Raw genomic sequence first — 19,541 nt, 5'->3', positions numbered from 1 at the left:
CTCCTGTATGTTTTATCAATGGAATCCTTTTTGGTGACTCTACTAAATAATCAGATCGGGATATAGGAGGGGTGAGAGTTGGAGAGAAGGTACATAAAATAGCGGCATACGCAGATGATGTACTGATGTATGTGACAAATCCAAAGGTGACTCTGCCAAATATAATTAAAGAAGTAAAAAAAATATGGGGAACTCTAATTTTAAAATAAACCCTATTAAAACAGAAATATTAAATACAGGAGTGGAGGAAAGTGAGGCCTTGACTCTCCAAAAAGAATTCCCATTTACGTGGGTAAAAAAAAGAATTAAGATATTTGGGAATCAAATTAACTCCAACGGTTGAAAAACTTTATACAACAAACTACATCCCACTTATAAATGAGGTTAAGGCAGAATTAAAGAAAATGGGCTCACGCACAATATCATGGATAGGTAGAATAAATATGTTTAAAATGGTCATTCTACCAAAAGTAATTTACAAATTTCAGGTGTTACCAATAGGGATCCCGCAGAGTTTTTTCAAGACAATAAAAAAAATGCTGATAAACTATATATGGCAAAATAGAAAGCCAAGACTAAAATTTGCAGTTATCACTAGGAAAAGGGAACATGGGAGACTAGCAACCCCAGACATAAATAGATAAGATAAAGCAGTAGTTTTAGCACGTATGATAGAGTGGACAAATGAAAACAGTGGGAAAAGGTGGGTGGAGATAGAAAACACAATAAGTAGAAGTATATTACACATAAATACTTGGGTACCATGAAAATATAGGATACTGGATCAGGACACACATGACCTGACAAAAATGTTTAAAATCTGGGACACAGTGTATCGAAAAGAAAAATGGGAGTATAATTCTCCTTTAATGGCCCTCACGGGAATCAATTTTTTTCCACCGGGGAGAGAGATATTCACCGCACGGAAAATAAATAATCCTCAACTAAAAGATGTTATCACAATGGGTAAGACCAAAACATGACAAGAAATAGAAAAATCCAAAGGATGGAAGATAAACAAATGGAATCAACTGTAAATAAAGCACTTCCACATCCAATACGAGATGAAGGGGAAAAGATGGTCTTGGAAAAGCTTTGCTATATACAACAGCCACTAAAAAATGCAATATCAAAAGTGTATGGAATACTATCTGATTTTGAAGGACAAGGAAGACCGGCTTACATAGACCAATGGGAAAAAGAATTGGGCTTTAAATTTGATGACTGCCAAGTTGAGAAGATGATTGGAGCCTCATATAAGAATGTTTGGGACATGAGCACAATCGAAATTAACTACAAATTGCTAGCTAGATGGTACTTGACCCCGGGGAGAACATATAAATACCAAGTGGAGAGGTCACTGTGAAGATATGAAAAATATATGTAGCACATATCTGTATACTACTCAGAGTTCCCCTTCAATATAAGAATGTATTTCTTAGTAAAATGTTTCTGAATTCTTTTGGTATTTCTTAAATGTTGCAACACATATGTTGTTTGTGTATCTTGCTGTCCGGATGACATGAGATGTCCTGCCAATAAGATGATAAAGGATATTATTCCCAGAAAAGATGTTGAAATGTTTTTATGGAAAGTCCCTGTTTATAATATAATTTTTCCCTGTCTTAATGAATCTCTATCCTGTCAAACTGACCTTTATCTTGTTATTGTGTTTGGGTTAGTGTGACCATATGTAATATGGAATAGAATATCCTAGAATGTATTGTGTATTTTGTAACTTGGGCTTGTGCCCGCCATACACTGTAATGTTATCATTTTCTTATAAAAAGTTGTACCAAATTGTATTCTGGATCACAACTCCTTGGAAGGTGTGATCCTCTGTGAGTGCGTATTCTGAAGTAAACATACATTGAGACGAATGCTACTTCATAGATGTCCTTTATTTCAAGGCTGTACATTACTTTGGTGACCCCGAGAACAGTCTTCTTGTCTGCAGCTCCGCCATCGGCTCTCAACCCGCACCAGGAGGGACATCAAAGAGGCCTCAGGTGAGAAAATTTTTATTTCTCATATTAAAAAGTACTTTCTTTTCTGTGTGGTTTTGAGGAGGCGGGTGGGGCTTGTGGAACACAGAAGGTAACATGTTCCTTTTGATTTTATTGCATTCTGTCTATGTATGATTACTGAGAATGTTAATGGTACCAGGTAAAGACTAAGCATGCAAAAGTATTTACTTGCCTTTCTTCTTACTCCCAGAAATGACAATGAATATAGTTGTGTTATTCAGGGATGTGTAAAAAGCAGGTACCACAATTTCTATGAGTGAATAGAAGGTGGTGAATGTTGAATTTTTGTGTGATGTTTTTGGGAATGTTTGTGGTCCTAAGGCGGATAGGTTTGCCTTCAGTGGATAGCCACAAATGGGTGAATGACCTGCTGTATGTTCTCTGGAATAGGGAGTTGAGATAGGGACTAGCCTATTACCACTCAGAAAGGAGACGTCCTTCTGAGAGTAGAATAAAGTGAGATCTCAATATATATGTACTGGGCTGCTGGTACACAGCCATAAGAGGTAAACAGTAGAGCTCTTAGTCCCGGAGTTCTAAATTTTTGTCACTTCTGACTAGAGTAATAAGAAAAATAACAAAACATGGGAAATTTGCTTGATAAAAATATTTTACCTATAATGAATACTTTTGGGTTAACAAAAGAAAGAGCAAAAAAATTATATTATAAACAGGGACTTTCCATAAAAACATTTCAACATAATTTCTGAGAATAATGGTCCTTTATCGATCCGTGCTCTATGCTGTATCCTTACTTGATCTCAGCATCATCCATACATCTGGAATTCCCAATCGATCTGGTAGTACTTTGGAAACCCCCGAGTAAGCAATTCAGGTGAATATACTCGAGTAAAGTTTATACAGACCGAAGGGGTTCTCATCGGAACATTGGTGAACAATAGGAGTGAAACAACTCTGTCAATCATTGTCTTGCTTACATCTCCGAAATGTGCACTGTTCTCTATTTCAGCCAATGTGCTGGGTACTCCTAGCAAAGGTATAGTCTTATGAGAGATAGGTGCATGTGTGCATATCCAACTATTAGTAATATTCAGTCTCTTTGCTGCTTGTAGGTGCATAGACACAAAGGAATTATGAACATAGGAGGGACTGTGAAGATATGAAAAATATATGTAGCACATATCTGTATACTACTCAGAGTTCCCCTTCAATATAAGAATGTATTTCTTAGTAAAATGTTTCTGAATTATTTTGATATTTCTTAAATGTTGCAACACATATGTTGTTTGTGTATCTTGCTGTCCGGATGACATGAGATGTCCTGCCAATAAGATGATAAAGGATATTATTCCCAGAAAAGATGTTGAAATGTTTTTATGGAAAGTCCCTGCTTATAATATAATTTTTCCCTGTCTTAATTAATCTCTATCCTGTCAAACTGACCTTTATCTTGTTATTGTTTTTTGGTCAGTGTGACCATATGTAATATGGAATAGATTATCCTGGAAAGTATTGCGTATTTTGTAACTTGTGCTTGTGTCCGCCATACACTGTAATGTTATCATTTTCTTATAAAAAGCTGTACCAATTTGTATTCTGGATCACAACCCCTTGGAAGGTGTGATCCTCTGTACAGTGCATATTCTGAAGTAAACATACATTGAGACGAATGCTACTTCGTAGATGTCCTTTATTTCAAGGCTGTACGTTACCTTACAGTTGGTTCTCATTTTAGAAAAGACATTTTGTATAATTTTAAAGTATATTTGAAACTCAATTTGGATTGAACAATTAAAACTAAAATAATGCTTACTTCGTACAGCAACCCATGGAGCCATCAGAACGACAAGAACAATCCATACAATCCTTTGTTATCCATTGACTGCCAAGCTTATGTAGCTTGCCTTCAAAAACACATCCTGCAAACATATAAGATAAGTATATCATTAAAAAAGAAAGTTTTTGCTTAAGAGTTGCTTAAAAGAAAACAAAACAAAGAAACAAATAAAAATCTACTAATAAGGTCTCTGTCAAAAAGTATAATAAACATTCCATTTCCAAAAAGCTACTCAGTTATGTTAATATGGGTCAAATGGAAGCTTCTGCAGGAAGGATGAGGTCATAAATTCAGTGTTTTTTATCTGAATATACAACTAGACTTAGTTCTGCCAGTACATCTAACACTACCCTCTCCCCAGAATGACAATGCTGTTGTCCAAGGGTGTCTCCAGTGTTCCTCCATAGAGTGGAGCCACCATAAACAGGTGCAGTGTTACTAACCAGAACGCCAGGTAAAAAGAAGCCTAAAAAAATGAATGTAGCCACCACATTTAGGCTTAGCTCACACAGGAGAGGTAAAAATAGGCAGGTGATCTGCTTTATTACAGGCCTCAACTTCCTGCCTTTAAATTTACATAGAGGGCGGCTGAAGAAGTGAGTACACATTGCTGTGGCAGCAATATTTATATTTTGCTTTGTGGTTGGAAATTCTGACTCAGCATGTCAAATTTGAGAGGGGGCACTATCTGTCAAGTTAGGAGAAGAGAAAGTGAAAGTAGGTGTGGCGCTGTTCATTTAAATTAAACCTAATGTATTAAAATTCATTAGTGTATATAATGTAATTGATACAAATATACCTAATGAAATTAGTGCAATAGAACTCATAAAATGTAGAAAAATATGAATATAGAAAAATACACAAAATCAATTGATAGAAAAATATTCCATAAAAAAATGTACAAATGTGCAGAAATAATTATATATCCCCAACATGAATAGACGTAATTAAATCAAAATATAAAATCAAACTATAGAAATCCAATGATAAAGTTCATAGTCCCAATAATAAAAAATTTAAAAATGGGTGAAAGTGCTTTGTGCTGGTCAAGGAAAACCCTACGCTGATCTATTCCCTCTTGAAAGGTGATCACAGCATACGTGGCTTATCCATGCTCCTATTGTGACTGCACTCACCAGAAATTACTCCCCCTCAAGGGGTATGAGACATTCACAGTTTTTGCCACTGTGTAGCACTCTGGAAGTTGCCCAATCCTAGGTATCCTGGCAATATTTCACTTGTACACCATACAAAAGAGAGAAGGATCCCAATAGTGCACTCACATTTACCATGAAACATTAAGGCATATACTGCTGACACTGTCGCCGACAACCGGAAATAACGCAGGAACGTCTGTTGTCTCCGCTCTACTAGTTTGGTTGTGCTGACGTCATCTGGAGCGTACATCCGTGCCTGCTTCACTTCCTATTTATAGTGCACCGCGATCACGTGATTACAGTGCCCATTTTTGATAGGACATTGCAGACCGAAGTCCAAAATGGCTCATTTTACAACAAACACTCGGCAGGCATTTTTGATGAGACATTGCATACCGAAGTCCAAGATGCCTAATTTTAATACAAAGACTCAGTGGCCAGATGTCGTATACCAGAATCCAAGCCTTACTGGTTTATATATAGCTCCGGTGGCCATTTTTGATGTGATTTATCAGACCGAAGGCTGATTTAACCACAGCATCATAGTTGATGGAATTAAGGAGCCCGTAGCTTACATGGTGGTAATCATAAAACAAAAAATTAACTAAGATAAAACTAAGACCCCAATTTCTACAGAAATAAATACTGTGTTTATAGCGTTTGCGCTGCACTATATATTTGATAGATAATCACAATTATTATGCTGTTATATCATTCCAAGGCACCATAAATTAGCATTGCCAAACCAGACTTTTAAAAATGACATAATAAACTGCTGAAATTGCTGTAGTTAAAAAAGACACTAATAAATTGAAATATATGTTAAATAGAAAATTAGAGAGACCATTATTGACGAGCCACAAAAATGTTAAAATCGCTGAAAATTATATATAAAAATAATAAATTAAAAATAATAATAATTATTTTAATTTTAAGATGATGTACTAAAAATGTTTAAAAAAAAAAATATATATATATATATATACAGTGCCTTGCGAAAGTATTCGGCCCCCTTGAACTTTTCAACCTTTTGCCACATTTCAGGCTTCAAACCTAAAGATATAACATTTTTATTTTTTGTGAAGAATCACCAACAAGTGGGACACAATTGTGAAGTGGAACGAAATCTATTGGATTTTTGAAACTTTTTTAACTAATAAAAAAATGAAAAGTGGGGCGTGCAAAATTATTCGGCCCCCTTGCGTTAATACTTTGTAGAGTCACCTTTTGCTGCGATTACAGCTGCAAGTCACTTGGGGTATGTCTCTATCAGTTTTGCACATCGAGAGACTGAAATTCTTGCCCATTCTTCCTTGCAAAACAGCTCGTGCTCAGTGAGGTTGGATGGAGAGCGTTTGTGAACAGCAGTTTTCAGCTCTTTCCACAGATTCTCGATTGGATTCAGGTCTGGACTTTGACTTGGCCATTCTAACACCTGGTTATGTTTATTTGTGAACCATTCCTTTGTATATTTTGCTGTATGTTTGGGATCATTGTCTTGTTGGAAGATAAATCTCCGTCCCAGTTTTAGGTCTTTTGCAGACTCCAACAGGTTTTCATCCAGAATGGTCCTGTATTTGGCTGCATCCATCTTCCCCTCAATTTTAACCATCTTCACTGTCCCTGCTGAAAAAAAGCAGGCCCAAACCATAATGCTGCCACCACCATGTTTGGGATGGTGTGTTGAGGGTGATGAGCTGTGTTGCTTTCAAGCCAAACATATAGTTTTGCATTGTGGGCAAAAAGTTTGATTTTGGTTTCATCTGACCAGAGCACCTTCTTCCACATGTTTGGTGTGTCTCCCAGGTGGCTTGTGGCAAACTTTAGACGATACTTTTTATGGATATCTTTGAGAAATGGCTTTCTTCTTGCCACTCTTCCATAAAGGCCAGATTTGTGCAGTGTACAATTGTTGTCCTATGGACAGACTCTCCCACCTCAGCTGTAGTTCTCTGCAGTTCATCCAGAGTGATCATGGGCCTCTTGGCTGCATCTTTGATCAGTCTTCTCCTTGTCTGAGTTGAAAGTTTAGAGGGACGGCCAGGTCTTGGTAGATTTGCAGTGGTCTGATACTCCTTCCATTTCAAAATGATCACTTGCACAGTGCTCCTTGGGATGTTTAAAGCTTGGGAAATCTTTTTGTATTCAAATCCGGCTTTAAACTTCTCCACAACAGTATTACAGACCTACCTGGTGTGTTCCTTGGTCTTCATGATGCTCTCTGCGCTTTCAACAGAACCCTGAGACTATCACAGAGCAGGTGCATTTATACAGAGACTTGATTACACACAGGTGGATTCTATTTATCACCATCAGTCATTTAGGACAACATTGGATCATTCAGAGATCCTCGCTGAACTTCTGGAGTGAGTTTGCTGCACTGAAAGTAAAGGGGCCGAATAATTTTACACGCACCACTTTTCAGTTTTTTATTTGCTAAAAAAGTTTAAAATATCCAACAGATTTCGTTCCACTTCACAATTGTGTCCCACTTGTTGGTGATTCTTCACAAAAAATTAAAATGTTATATCTTTATGTTTGAAGCCTGAAATGTGGCAAAAGGTTGAAAAGTTCAAGGGGGCCGAATACTTTGCAAGGCACTGTATATATATATATATATATATATATATATATATATATATATATATATCCAAAGAAAGGAGATTAAGTCGTTTTTATAATGCATATATGATGCATTGGATTAAATAATGTTGAGAATATAGCTAAAAATGCATGAGAAGGAGGATTTACACTAATACTATAACATTTAGAAACTAGAAATTGGTTAAAAAACTTTAAATCTAAGTCAATGTTCAATTCTGTGGGTTGGAGAGTATCTAGTTGGAAAATCCACCTGGTTTCCTTCTGGGAAATTTTAATTTTCTTATTCTCCCCTCTCGAATGCCTTTTGATCTTATCTATACCATAAAAAGTCATGCATGTGTTGTGGTAGTCCCTAAAGTGTCTTGAGACACTATGTTTTATTAATATGTTTTTGATATTGGTTATATGTTTTCGGATTCTTACCCTTAATCTCTCGTGGTCCTTCCCACATATTGTTTGTGGCAGGGACATTCAATCACATAAGTTACGTGGGTGCTGCCACGTTCGATGAGTTCCTTTATAGTATAGCAGGATCCATTGGCCGATTAAGTAAATTTTGTCTTTTTCTTATTAGTTTTTTTACTGACCCTACACGGAAGGCATTTGCCACATTTGAAGAAACCACTGAGGTCCTTAAAGATTTTGATTCGCTTTGGTGGGTCTATGGCATTATGTACCAATCTATTCCTTAGATTTGATGCTTTTCTATAGATGAAAGTAGGTCTTGATGGTATAAGGCCCCTTTCACACGGGGCGGATCAGTAATGATCTGCCCCGTGATGATCCGCTCGCTCAGACAGACTCTATGCAAGGATCGCACTGTCAGCTCTCTGCTCTCCTCTATGGGGGATCGGATGAGCACGGACCGTCTGTCCGTGTTCACCCAATTCGCTCTGCAGACGGATAGAAAAATAGGATTTTCCTCCGTCTGCAGAATCGGACAATTGCGGAGGCGGACAATAGCGGGTGTCTGCGGATGAACATCTGCAGACACCCGCTATCCCATAGGGATGCATGTATGTCCGTATTTCATCCGCAAATGGATGGATGAAATACGGACATACTGTCCGCATGTGTGAAAGGGGCCTAATGGTTTTTAGGACTTTATCCGATTGTAAAATTGGCCAGTACTTTTTTATGACCATTTCTAGGGCTGTGTGTTGTATGTTAAATCCTGTGAGGAATGCCATATCTACATGTTTGTTTTTCTTCTTTTTGTCATCGGGTTCATTTTCTTAACTTTCTCTTTCAGCATCACAAGTTCACTTTTCTTGTATCCCTTTTCCACAAACCTTTTTATAATAGTATCTGCTTGGATATCATAGTCTTCTATTTTACTACAATTTCTATACAGTCTCATTAGTTGACCCTTTGGTATGTTGCCAATCCACTGTCGGTGGTGGCAACTATGGGTTGGGATATACCCGTTTCTGTCAGTCATTTTAAAGTATGTTCTTGTATTGATATATCCGTTGTTCTTGCAGAGTGTCAGGGAACTCACCATGTGAATGTCCGTCCCCGTGTAGCAGCGGTTCACCTTCATTCTAGGCGCCATGCGCGGTGTCCCCGTCTGAGGCGTATGAGTTCCGGAACGAACGGACGCACGCTAATCCGAACACCAATCCGAACGCCCGAACGCACCCGCGCAGACCGAACGTGTGTACGTACTCACGCACGTACTGCCACTTCCACCAATTCTGGCACATCTCTCCCTATATAAACAGGATCCTGGCCTGATACCAGTGCTGGATCATCTTCAGCCATTCCTGAGACACCTGACCGTTGTTGGTTCCTGTGATCTTGTTCCTGATTCCCCAGCACGTTCGCCTATTCCTTTGGATACTCCTTGTTACTATTTCCTGGACTACTACTGACCCCGGCTTGGACTTATTACTTTGGCTTGCCTCCTGATTTTGTACCTCACTGCCAGCACGTTACCAGACCATTGCTCGTCCTTGACTACGCACCTGCCTTTCGTTCCTGTACCTCGTTGCCAGCCAGTTGCCGACCTTGCTTGTTCCAGACGTGCATGGTTTCCTTTACGCCTGCTGGACTTCTGCTGCATTCCTCCGTGATCAACCTACACCTCTTCTGCCGCGAGGACCCAGCGTCTCCAGGCCTTCAACTTCAACCTGCAGGCACCTGCACTGTCTTCACACTCCGTTCCCACCTCCAGGGGTGTGGAGACGGGAACCATGCAAGAGGCCACCCTCAACAGTCTGACTCCGCTGTAAGGTACGTGACACAGAGCTGTAAATCCAAGTAATCAATGGTTTGTTTATTTCATGTCCCTGAGAAAGTGATACCATAGGCATTTTGATTAATTTTGTCGAAGAAGGTTTGTAATTTATCTTCTATACCCTTCCAGATGATCACAATATCATCTATATACCTCCGATAGACCTTGAGATTTTCTCTTTGTACACTGAAAATGTGCTCTTCTTCCCAATAATTAAAAAATAAATTGGCCACACTAGGTATACTTAGCCCCCATAGCTAGGCCCTTTGTCTGAGTAAAGTATTCTCCCTTATGCCAAAAATAATTGTGGCTCATAGCGAGTCTTAAACCATCAATAATATACTGATATACTGAATATACTAATCTGTTCCTCTTTCATATCGGTTTGTTTATGTAATTAATGCCCATTCTACACTATTAATGCCATTCTCTTTACTATGTTGGTGTACAATGAGTTAACATCTATTGTGACCAGAATATCAGTTTCTTCTATTACAAAATTCTCAATTTTTCAATCAGCTGTCTACTGTCTTTCAAATAGGACCTTCCTTCCTTTACCAGTGGTTGTAAGTATCCATCAATGTACGATCCTAAACGGGAAAAAGGCGAATCAATCCTGCTAATTATTGGCCTCCCTGGAGGGTTAGTTTGACTTTTATGAATTTTGGGGACATAATAGATCACCGGCGTTTTTGCTGCCTCTGGTGTTAGAAAAGTGGCCTCCTTTTTCGTAAGAATTCCTCTATCTTCCCCTTTTTTCACAAAGGATTTGAGTTTCTTTAAAGGTTTCCTTTAAGTTTTCTGTATGTGTTTGGTATGTTCAACCATTTGTTCATATCTAGTTCAAAGTCCTTTTTTGTTTAATATTACCAGCCCTCCTCCCCCTATCGGCTGGCCATATGATTATATTTTTATTTTTCTCAATTTCTTTGATGGTATTCCAAATGTTATTCCTCTTAGATTTATTTACATTTAATTTTCTAATGTCATCCTCAACTATTTCTTTCTCAAATTAGAATGTTTAAAAAGAGTGGCCTCCTTAACACTTTGTTTCTTTTCTCTTGAAGCAAAGAATATTTAATGCTCAACCTTTTCTCAAACTTTTGCAGATCTATGTACGCTTCAAATTTATCTAATTCCTTGTCATGGGCATACTTCAATCCCAGATCTAGAATTTAATTCCTCTTCATTAAAAACTGTTTCACTTAAATTAAAAATGCCCCCCCCCCCCCCACTATTCTCGTCTTCTTTTTCTTGATTCCCCCACCTTTGCCTCTGCTCCGTTTCCTCTTGCCCATCTCTGGGATCTGTATGTCTGGTCTCTTCTCTCTTCCCATTCGTTCTCTTCTGGTTCCCAATCGTTCAACATTCTCCCCATATTCCTGGTTGATCTTGGATTATACCCTTGTTGTCCCCCTTGTTGTCTGGGGTCTCCTTGATATTGGTTCCTGGCCGGGTATCTGAAAGGCCTCCATCCTCCTTGTGGTCAGTAGGGGCCATTTCCCCCTCTTGGTACTGGTGGTCTTCCTCTGTAACCCCTGGGAAAAAAATCCCTCCTATACTGGGGTTCTCAATAGGGAGTATGTTGAGGATCATATCTAAGTGGTGAAAATCTATTATGATGTCTTGGTATCCCTGGTGTGTTTGGAATGATGTTTGTTTGTTGTATCCTATTCCCATTGTATTCTTGTTGTCCATGGTTACGGGAGTTGAGCTTCTTTCTTCTCTCCTTCAAATTGGTGTAGGTTCCTCTACTTGTGCGGTTCTTGGTGTTCTATTTTGTCTGGATCCTGTAGGGTGCCATATTGTCTCTTCTACCTCTGGAGAAATTTCTCTTGATTCTTCCATCATAGAAATGTTATCAAGTTCATTATATGTTTCATCCGTCTGCCATTTATACACCTGATGATCTAATATGTCTCTTTTAAACTTTTAAATTTTTTTCTGCTGTATTTCTTTATAATATTTCTTAACAGCCTCTTGTAAGATGATTTCTTTGTCTTCATATTCTTTTGTTTCAATGAATTGTATCAGTTGATCCCTTAAATACAAGATTTCTGCTTCTATAATTTTTAGCTTATGTTGTCTCCATATTACAATTTTTTGTAGTAATTCATTTTCACTCTGGTTGAAGAAATTATACCATTCATCCATTAGGCTTTTATCGCTTACAGCATCATTGGGTGAAATGTCCCATCTAAGTCTTCTTGGTGTTATTTTTTTCTGAGATGTACATTTCCAATGTTGCGACATCCCACCATACTCTAAGTTGTTTTTCCATACAATGTCTAAGTTGTTTGAAAAGACTATCCATATCCTGTCTATTAACCACCTGTTCCTGATGAAACACTTCTATCAGGTTGATTGCTCTGCTGTTCATATACTTAAAAATATCCATTCCTAATGGTGTTCCTAGGAACCCCAAAGTGTAAGAGGAGAAAATGTTTGATTCCATGAGAGAATTACGGGTCAGAATCCGAGAACATATAACCAATATCAAAAGCGGATTCAAACGGATTAAAAAAACATAGTGTCTCAAGACACTTTAGGGACTACCACAACAGAGACCCCACACGCATGACTTTTTATGGTATGGACAAGATCAAAGGGCATTGGAGAGGGGAGAATAAGAAAATTAACATTTCCCAGAACAAAACCAGGTGTATTTTCCAACTAGAAACTCTCCAACCCACAGGATTGAACATTGACCTAGATTTAAACAGTTTTTTAACCAATTTCTAGTTTCTAAATTTTATAGTATTAGTGTAAATCCTCCTACTCATGCATTTTTAGCTATATTCTCAACATTATTTAATCCAATGCATCATATATGCATTATAAAAACTACTTCATCTCCTTTCTTTTGACATATATATACACATATAATATTTTTAAACATTTTTAGTACATCATTTTAAAATTAAAATAATTATTATTATTTTTAATTTATTATTTTTATATATACATTTTCAGTGATTTAAAATTTTTTGGGACTCGTCAATAATGGTCTCTCTAATTTTCTATTTAACATATATTTCAATTTAGTAGTGTCTTTTTTAACTACAGCAATTTCAGCAGTTTATTATGTCATTTTTAAAAGTCTGGTTTGGCAATGCTAATTTATGGTGCCTTGGAATGATATAACAGCATAATAATTGTGATTATCTATCAAATATATAGTCCAGCGCAAACGCTATAAACACAGTATTTATTTCTGTAGAAATTGGGATCTTAATTTTATCTTAGTTAATTTTTTATTTTATGATTACCACCATGTAAGCTACGGGCTCCTAAATTCCATCAAATATGGCGCCGCAGTTAAATTAGTCTTCGGTCTGATAAATCACATCAAAAATGGCTGCCGGAGCTATACATAAACCAGTTAGGCTTGGATTCTGGTATACAATATCTGGCCGCCGAGTCTTTGTATTAAAATTAGGCATCTCGGACTTCGGTCTGCAATGTCTCATCAAAAATAGCTGCCAAGTGTTTGTTATAAAATGAGCCATTTTGGACTTCGGTCTGCAATGTCCTATCAAAAATGGCCACCGTAATCACGGTGCACTATAAATAGGAAGTGAAGCAGGCACGGATGTACGCTCCAGATGACGTCACACAACGAAACTAGTAGAGCGGAGACAACAGATGTTCCTGCGTCATATACAGTTGTTGGCAACAGTGTCAGCAGTATATGCCTTAATGTTTCATGGTAAATGTGAGTGCATTTCCACACGTTTTTATAAATAAAAAAGGTCTTTTACAATATTACACTATTGGGATCCTTCTCTCTTTTGTATGGTGTACAAGTGAAATGTTGCCAGGATACCTAGGATTGGGCAACTTCCAGAGTGCTACACAGTGGCAAAAACTGTGAATGTTTCATACCCCTGGAAGGGGAGTAATTTCTGGTGAGTGCAGTCACAATAGGAGCACGGATAAGCCACATTTGCTGTGATCACCTTTCAAGAGGGAATAGATCAGCGTGGGGTTTTCCTTGACCAGCACAAAGCACTTTCACCCATTCTTTTATTTTTTTATTGTGACTATGAACTTTGTCATTGGATTTCTATAGTTTGATTTTATATTTTGATTTAATTATGTCTATTCACGTTGGAGATATATAATTATTTCTGCACATTTGAACATTTTTCTATGGAATATTTTTCTATGAATTAATTTTGTATATTTACACATATTTTTCTATATTCATATTTTTCATATGTTTTTATATATTTTTCTACATTTTATGAGTTCTATTGCACTAATTTCATTAGGTATATTTGTATCAATTACACTAATCAATTTTAATACATTAGGTTTAATTTAAACAAACAGCACCATACCTACTTTTACTTTCTCTTATCCATTTACCCCACTAAGGTGGGAGTAACCAGTAGGGGCAGCAGTTCTTTATTCATTTGATTTATTAATTCTTTACACATTTATATTTTTTTACAATTTTTTTTTCTTGCTGGTACCTAAAATCTCCATTACGTGGAATCAAACATTTTCTCATCTGTCCAGTTAGCCCAATGAAGTCAAGTGACAGGCATGCATTTACAGTACCATATTCCAATGTAAAGTACCCATTTGGATCTAAACAAATAATGGAAATTCAGGATTACTTTTCAGAAAGGTGGGGGAGCCTGCCAGCCATGTGACCTCCTAGACTTTAACATATTGGTAAATATAATACATTTTTCTTTTTGTGTTTAGTTACTGTACATTTTAACCTAATGCATCATAGCTAAGCTATTATGTGCAAAATCATGACCTGACACTAGGGATGGTCCGAACACCCCCTGGTTCGGTTCGCATCCAGAACATGAGAACAGACTGAAAGTTTGCACGAACATTCAAACACCGTTAAAGTCTATGGGACTCGACAGTGAGAAATCAAAAGTGGGAATTTTAAAGGCTAATAGTGTCCTAAAAAGGGTTTGGGGACCCGGGTCCTGCCCCAGGGGACATGTATCAATAGAAAAGGAACAATGATTTTAATGATGCTTAAACCTGGGGGGTGTCAATAGTATGCCTGTAAAGTGACGCATGTTTCCCATGCTTAGAACAGTCCCTGCACAAAATGACATTTCTAAAGGAACACAAATAATTTAAAACTGCTTGAGGCTTTAATGTAATGTCGGGTCCCAACAATAAGGATGAAAATCAGTGAGACAAATGGCATGGGTACCCTCCCCAGCCCATTACCACGCCCTGGGTCTTGTGTGGATATTATGGGGAACCCCACACCCAAACTAAAAAAAGAAAAAGCATTGGGCCCCCAGGCCCTATATACTCTGAACAGCAGTATACAAGTGGTGAAAACAAGACAGACTGTAGGTTTGTTCTTAAGTTAAATCTGTTTGTAATTTGGAACAGGTACATTTTGTAAGTGTAGCTCCAGCCAAAAAATATATTTTAAAGCTTTTTGGAAAATATGGGCAGGGTTATCATGTAACATTTGTTTTGCTGTCTGTGTCCCTGTTCAGAAGATTTCACCTCACTTTCTTTCCCCATGAATTGGATTTTGAAAATTTGGGGTTTTTAAGGGTAACAAGGATTGGTGAAAATCTGTGGAGGAGACACCTTTTTCCCATAGTAACTCTTACAGGAGACAATTTCCCTTCCCTCACTTCCTGTTGTCTCCCTCCGTTTGTAAGTAGGAGTCATTTGTAAGTTGGATTTTTGAAAATAGGGGACCGCCTGTACATACTATGCGACCTGCCCTATACACTCTGCGGAAAATTGGACCTTAGGTGTTGGTGGTACGAGAACACTGTAAGCCCTCACAGTTACTCTTGCTGGGAACTGGAACAGGCCCTGCTGTTAAATATTATATCAATTATTTGCTTTACTCATTGAACCTCTAGCACAAAGAATTAGGATGGAACCCACTATAACAGGTATTGAAATGGGTGGCCTTCATCATAAGCTCTGTTTATTCGCTGACGATATTGTCCTTTTTCTATCTTCTCCACATGTTTCGGCCCCAAATCTTATGGTTGTACTACAAGAATTCTCATTTATTTCGGGCCTTAAAGTCAATATTAAAAAATCTTCAGCATTAAACATTTCACTTGTCGAGAAAGATAAATAATCTTTACAAAATTCACTACCCTTTAAGTGGGTAGATCATAGCCTCCCATATCTGGGTGTGCAGTTTACTCCTAACCCCTCCGAATTATTTGCAGCTAATTACCCAGCTCTATTACAAAATATTACAAGGTCATTATCTAATTGGTCATCAATGCCGATATCATGGTTTGGGAAAATCAATATCATAAAAATGTCTGTTCTTCAGAAAATTTTATATTTATTCAGAACTCTCCCAATTCATATTCTTGCACATATTTTAGGCTGATTCAACAAAAAGTAACGAAATTTACTTGGGGGAAAATAAAACCCAGACTTCACAAAAAAACACTAGTTCTCCCCAAAGCTTTGGGTGGTTTGGGATTTCCAGACTTTAACATATATTATAAGGCAGCTCAATTATCTCAATTAACAAAATATCACTCTTATACAGAGATTCCTTTATGGGTCCTCATTGAAGCTGTAGACTGTGATCCTCTTCCTATAAACAATATACTATGGTTACAACCTGCGGATCGTAAGTCTATAAATAACCCAATTTCTAAGCACTCTATCTATATGGTATAGGTATAGAAATTCACATGGTCTGCAACCTCCACAAAATCCACTATTATCTTTTCACAAGAATCCGACTTTTTACCCAGCCTGGAAATATCCCAAAACCTTTAAAGCTTAGTCTAAAGCTGGTATCACTTGTCTATATAATTTAACTTCAACTACATCAATAAAATCTTTTACACATCTATGTGAATGATATAAGCTTCTACAATCAGAAATATTCAGATATCTCCAAATCACATTTTTTTATACTCCTCTTCTCAATTTAAATGTAAACTTACATAATATTTCTCAATTTGAAAGATTTTGTCTCAAGGAACCACATGCTAAAGGTCGTATTACATCATTGTATACACAATTGATATCTAATTCTAATACTGTTATACCTAAATATGTGGCCAAGTGGGAAAAAGATTTGGATTGTACGATCAATTCTAGGTCTTGGTCCAACATATGGTCTTTCACAAAATCTTCCTCTATAAATATATTGGTGTCTGAATCATCATATAAAGTTCTCACACGCTGGTATTTGGTTCCTGCGAGAATCGCCAAATTCTCAACAGACAACACTGGCCTCTGCTTTCGTGGCTGTCCAGAAAAAGGTACCTATATACATACCTGGTGGCATTGCCCAACTGTACAATCATTTTGGAAAAAGATCTTTCTGATAATTACAAAATTTTTTGATCGCCCAATTTTTCCAGACCCAATATAGCTCTCCTTAATTTAAAACCAGCCTTTCTGAATCAGAAACAATTCAAATTAGTTCTTACACTCCTGATAGCCGCAAAGCAGACTATAGCCAATGGATGGAAAACAGATGTGGTGAATATTGCAGGAACCAAACGTAGAATGAATCAATCTTTCATTCATGCTAAAATGGACGCTATAGATAAAAACCAGATGACAAAGTTTGATATCATATGGAAACCCTGGATTAAATATTATACATCAGATAATATTGATAATCGAGTTTTGTTATGGTGATTAAGATTTTTTATAGAATTACAACATTAGATGATATATAAAACCTCCTCCGGAGAATTATTCCCTCCCCTTCCCCTCCTATATACATTTTATGTTCTTCCCCTACTATATAATACTTACTATAAACATACTTTAGAAGTTATGGTCAAAACTTTAAAATAATATATTTTCTTTTAGACATATTTATATTTTCTTGGGATTAAAATGTTTAATACTCAGCTATAAGAATGTTTTCAAATTCTAAAATATATATTGTCATTCCCACAAGAATATCTTGAAATTCTTCTTTGCTTTGTATCATATATCAATATGTCTACTTTTTATTTCTGGTATCAAATAATCCGTATATACTTGAGTATAAGCCGAGATTTTCAGCCTCTTTTTTTAGGCTGAAAGTGCCCCCCTCGGCTTATACTCGAGTCACCGCCGTCTGTCTACCCGATCAGCGTGTCGAGCAGACAGACGGCGGCCATTCCCCTATTCAAAAGCCGCGCCTCCCTGTCTGTGATAGGCAGAACACTCAATTTCCCAGCAGTCAGTGGTCCGCCTATCACGGACATCCGCTCATCCTCATACTACGGACGAGGATGAGAGGATGTCCGTGATAGGCGGAACACAGACTACTGGGAAATTGAGTGTTCCGCCTATCACAGACGGAGGCGCGGCTTTTGAACAGGGGAATGGCCGCCGTCTGTCACAGACGAGAAGAGGTGCGGCGATCCTGGCATGGCCGCCGTATGTGCAGAAGGACACAGGCTCGGGACACAGGCTCGGGACACAGGTAGGCTGGACACACAGGGCTGCACACACAGGGCTGGACACACAGGGATGGACACAGGGATGGACAGGCATGTCTCACCCTCGGCTTATACACGAGTCAATACGTTTTCCCATTTTTTTTGTGGTAAATTAGGGGCCTCGGCTTATATTCGGATCGACCTATACTCGAGTATATACGGGTATATTCTGTACATGTAATTTATTTGAACATAAAATAAAAACTTTTGAACAAGAAATATTATATCAATAATTGTAATTACATGGCCCTGTTAAACAGGTGCAGAAAAATTGAGCCTTAGGCGGTGGTGGTGGCACAACACTGTAAAGCATCACAGATACTTTTGTTGATGGCAGGAACAGGCGCTGCTGTGAAATATTAGATCAGAAATTGTAAATACACGCCCCTGTTAAACAGGGCAGGAAAAATTGGGCCTTTGGCGGTAGTGGTGGTGCCACAACACTGCAACCCCTCACAGATACTCTTGCTGAGCGCAGGAACGAGCCCTGCTGTTAAATATTTGATCAAAAATTGTAATTACACACCCCTGTTAAACGGGGTCAGAAAAATTGGGCCTTAGGCAGTGGTGGTGCCACAACACTGAAACCCCTCACAGATACTCTTGTTGAGCGCAGGAACGAGCCCTACTGCAAAATATTACAGCAACAATTGTAATTACACGCCCCTGTTAAACACTGGTGGTGTTGCCCAGAACCAAAAATGTTCTTAGAAGCTATCAACATGAACATTGAGGAGGAAGAGGATAGTCACTCAGCATAATAGGATAGTCACTCAGCATCAGCATAGGCAGTCTTCAAGGGATCTCATATTCATAAAAAACATGATTTGGTTACATTAGCATCAGGTGCTTGGTAGCTGGTGATCCAAGACTGAGTCGGTAGACAGGTGCACTCTGTGATAAAAATCCTCCAGCGGCACTAAATGTGCGCTCCGAAAGAAGGCTGGATGCAGGACAGGCCAGTAGCTCAATTGCATACCATGCAAGCTCTGGCCAGTGATCCATCCTCAAGACCCAGTAACCTAGTGGATTTTTGGTTGGAAAGGTCTCCAAGTCTGATCTTTCCCCTAGGATTTTCCACCCCCTCTGACACACGGTTCCATGCGTCAGAGGGGGCAGAGTCACCAGGTGGCCCCGCCCTCCATTATAAAAGAACTGTCAGAAGAAGAGAAGCCTCCCATTGCGTGGGGCGGTCCATGAACCAAGAAGAGACTCCGTGGAGGAAGATGCTGGACAAGAACACCGGACCAAGAAGAAGTGGATCGGAGGAACAAGAGGATC

General features: G+C 38.1%; 1 protein-coding gene across 1 annotated transcript in view; it reads right to left on the bottom strand.

Annotated features, from left to right (window-relative positions):
• LOC143929873 (beta-microseminoprotein-like) overlaps positions 1-19,541 on the bottom strand; it is an 83,327-nt gene that overhangs the window by 6,578 nt on the left and 57,208 nt on the right. The window contains exon 3 of the mRNA XM_077453833.1: positions 3,802-3,907. Coding sequence (XP_077309959.1) covers positions 3,802-3,907 — 106 coding nt within the window. The remainder of the gene's footprint in view (positions 1-3,801; positions 3,908-19,541) is intronic.

This window comes from Lithobates pipiens, unplaced genomic scaffold, assembly GCF_037356315.1.
Source record: "Lithobates pipiens isolate NorthernLeopardFrog02 unplaced genomic scaffold, aLitPip1_a1.2 Scaffold_25, whole genome shotgun sequence".
NCBI lineage: Eukaryota > Metazoa > Chordata > Amphibia > Anura > Ranidae > Lithobates > Lithobates pipiens.
The sequence above is the reverse complement of the archived record's forward strand: the minus strand, read 5'-3'. Positions and strand labels throughout refer to the sequence as shown.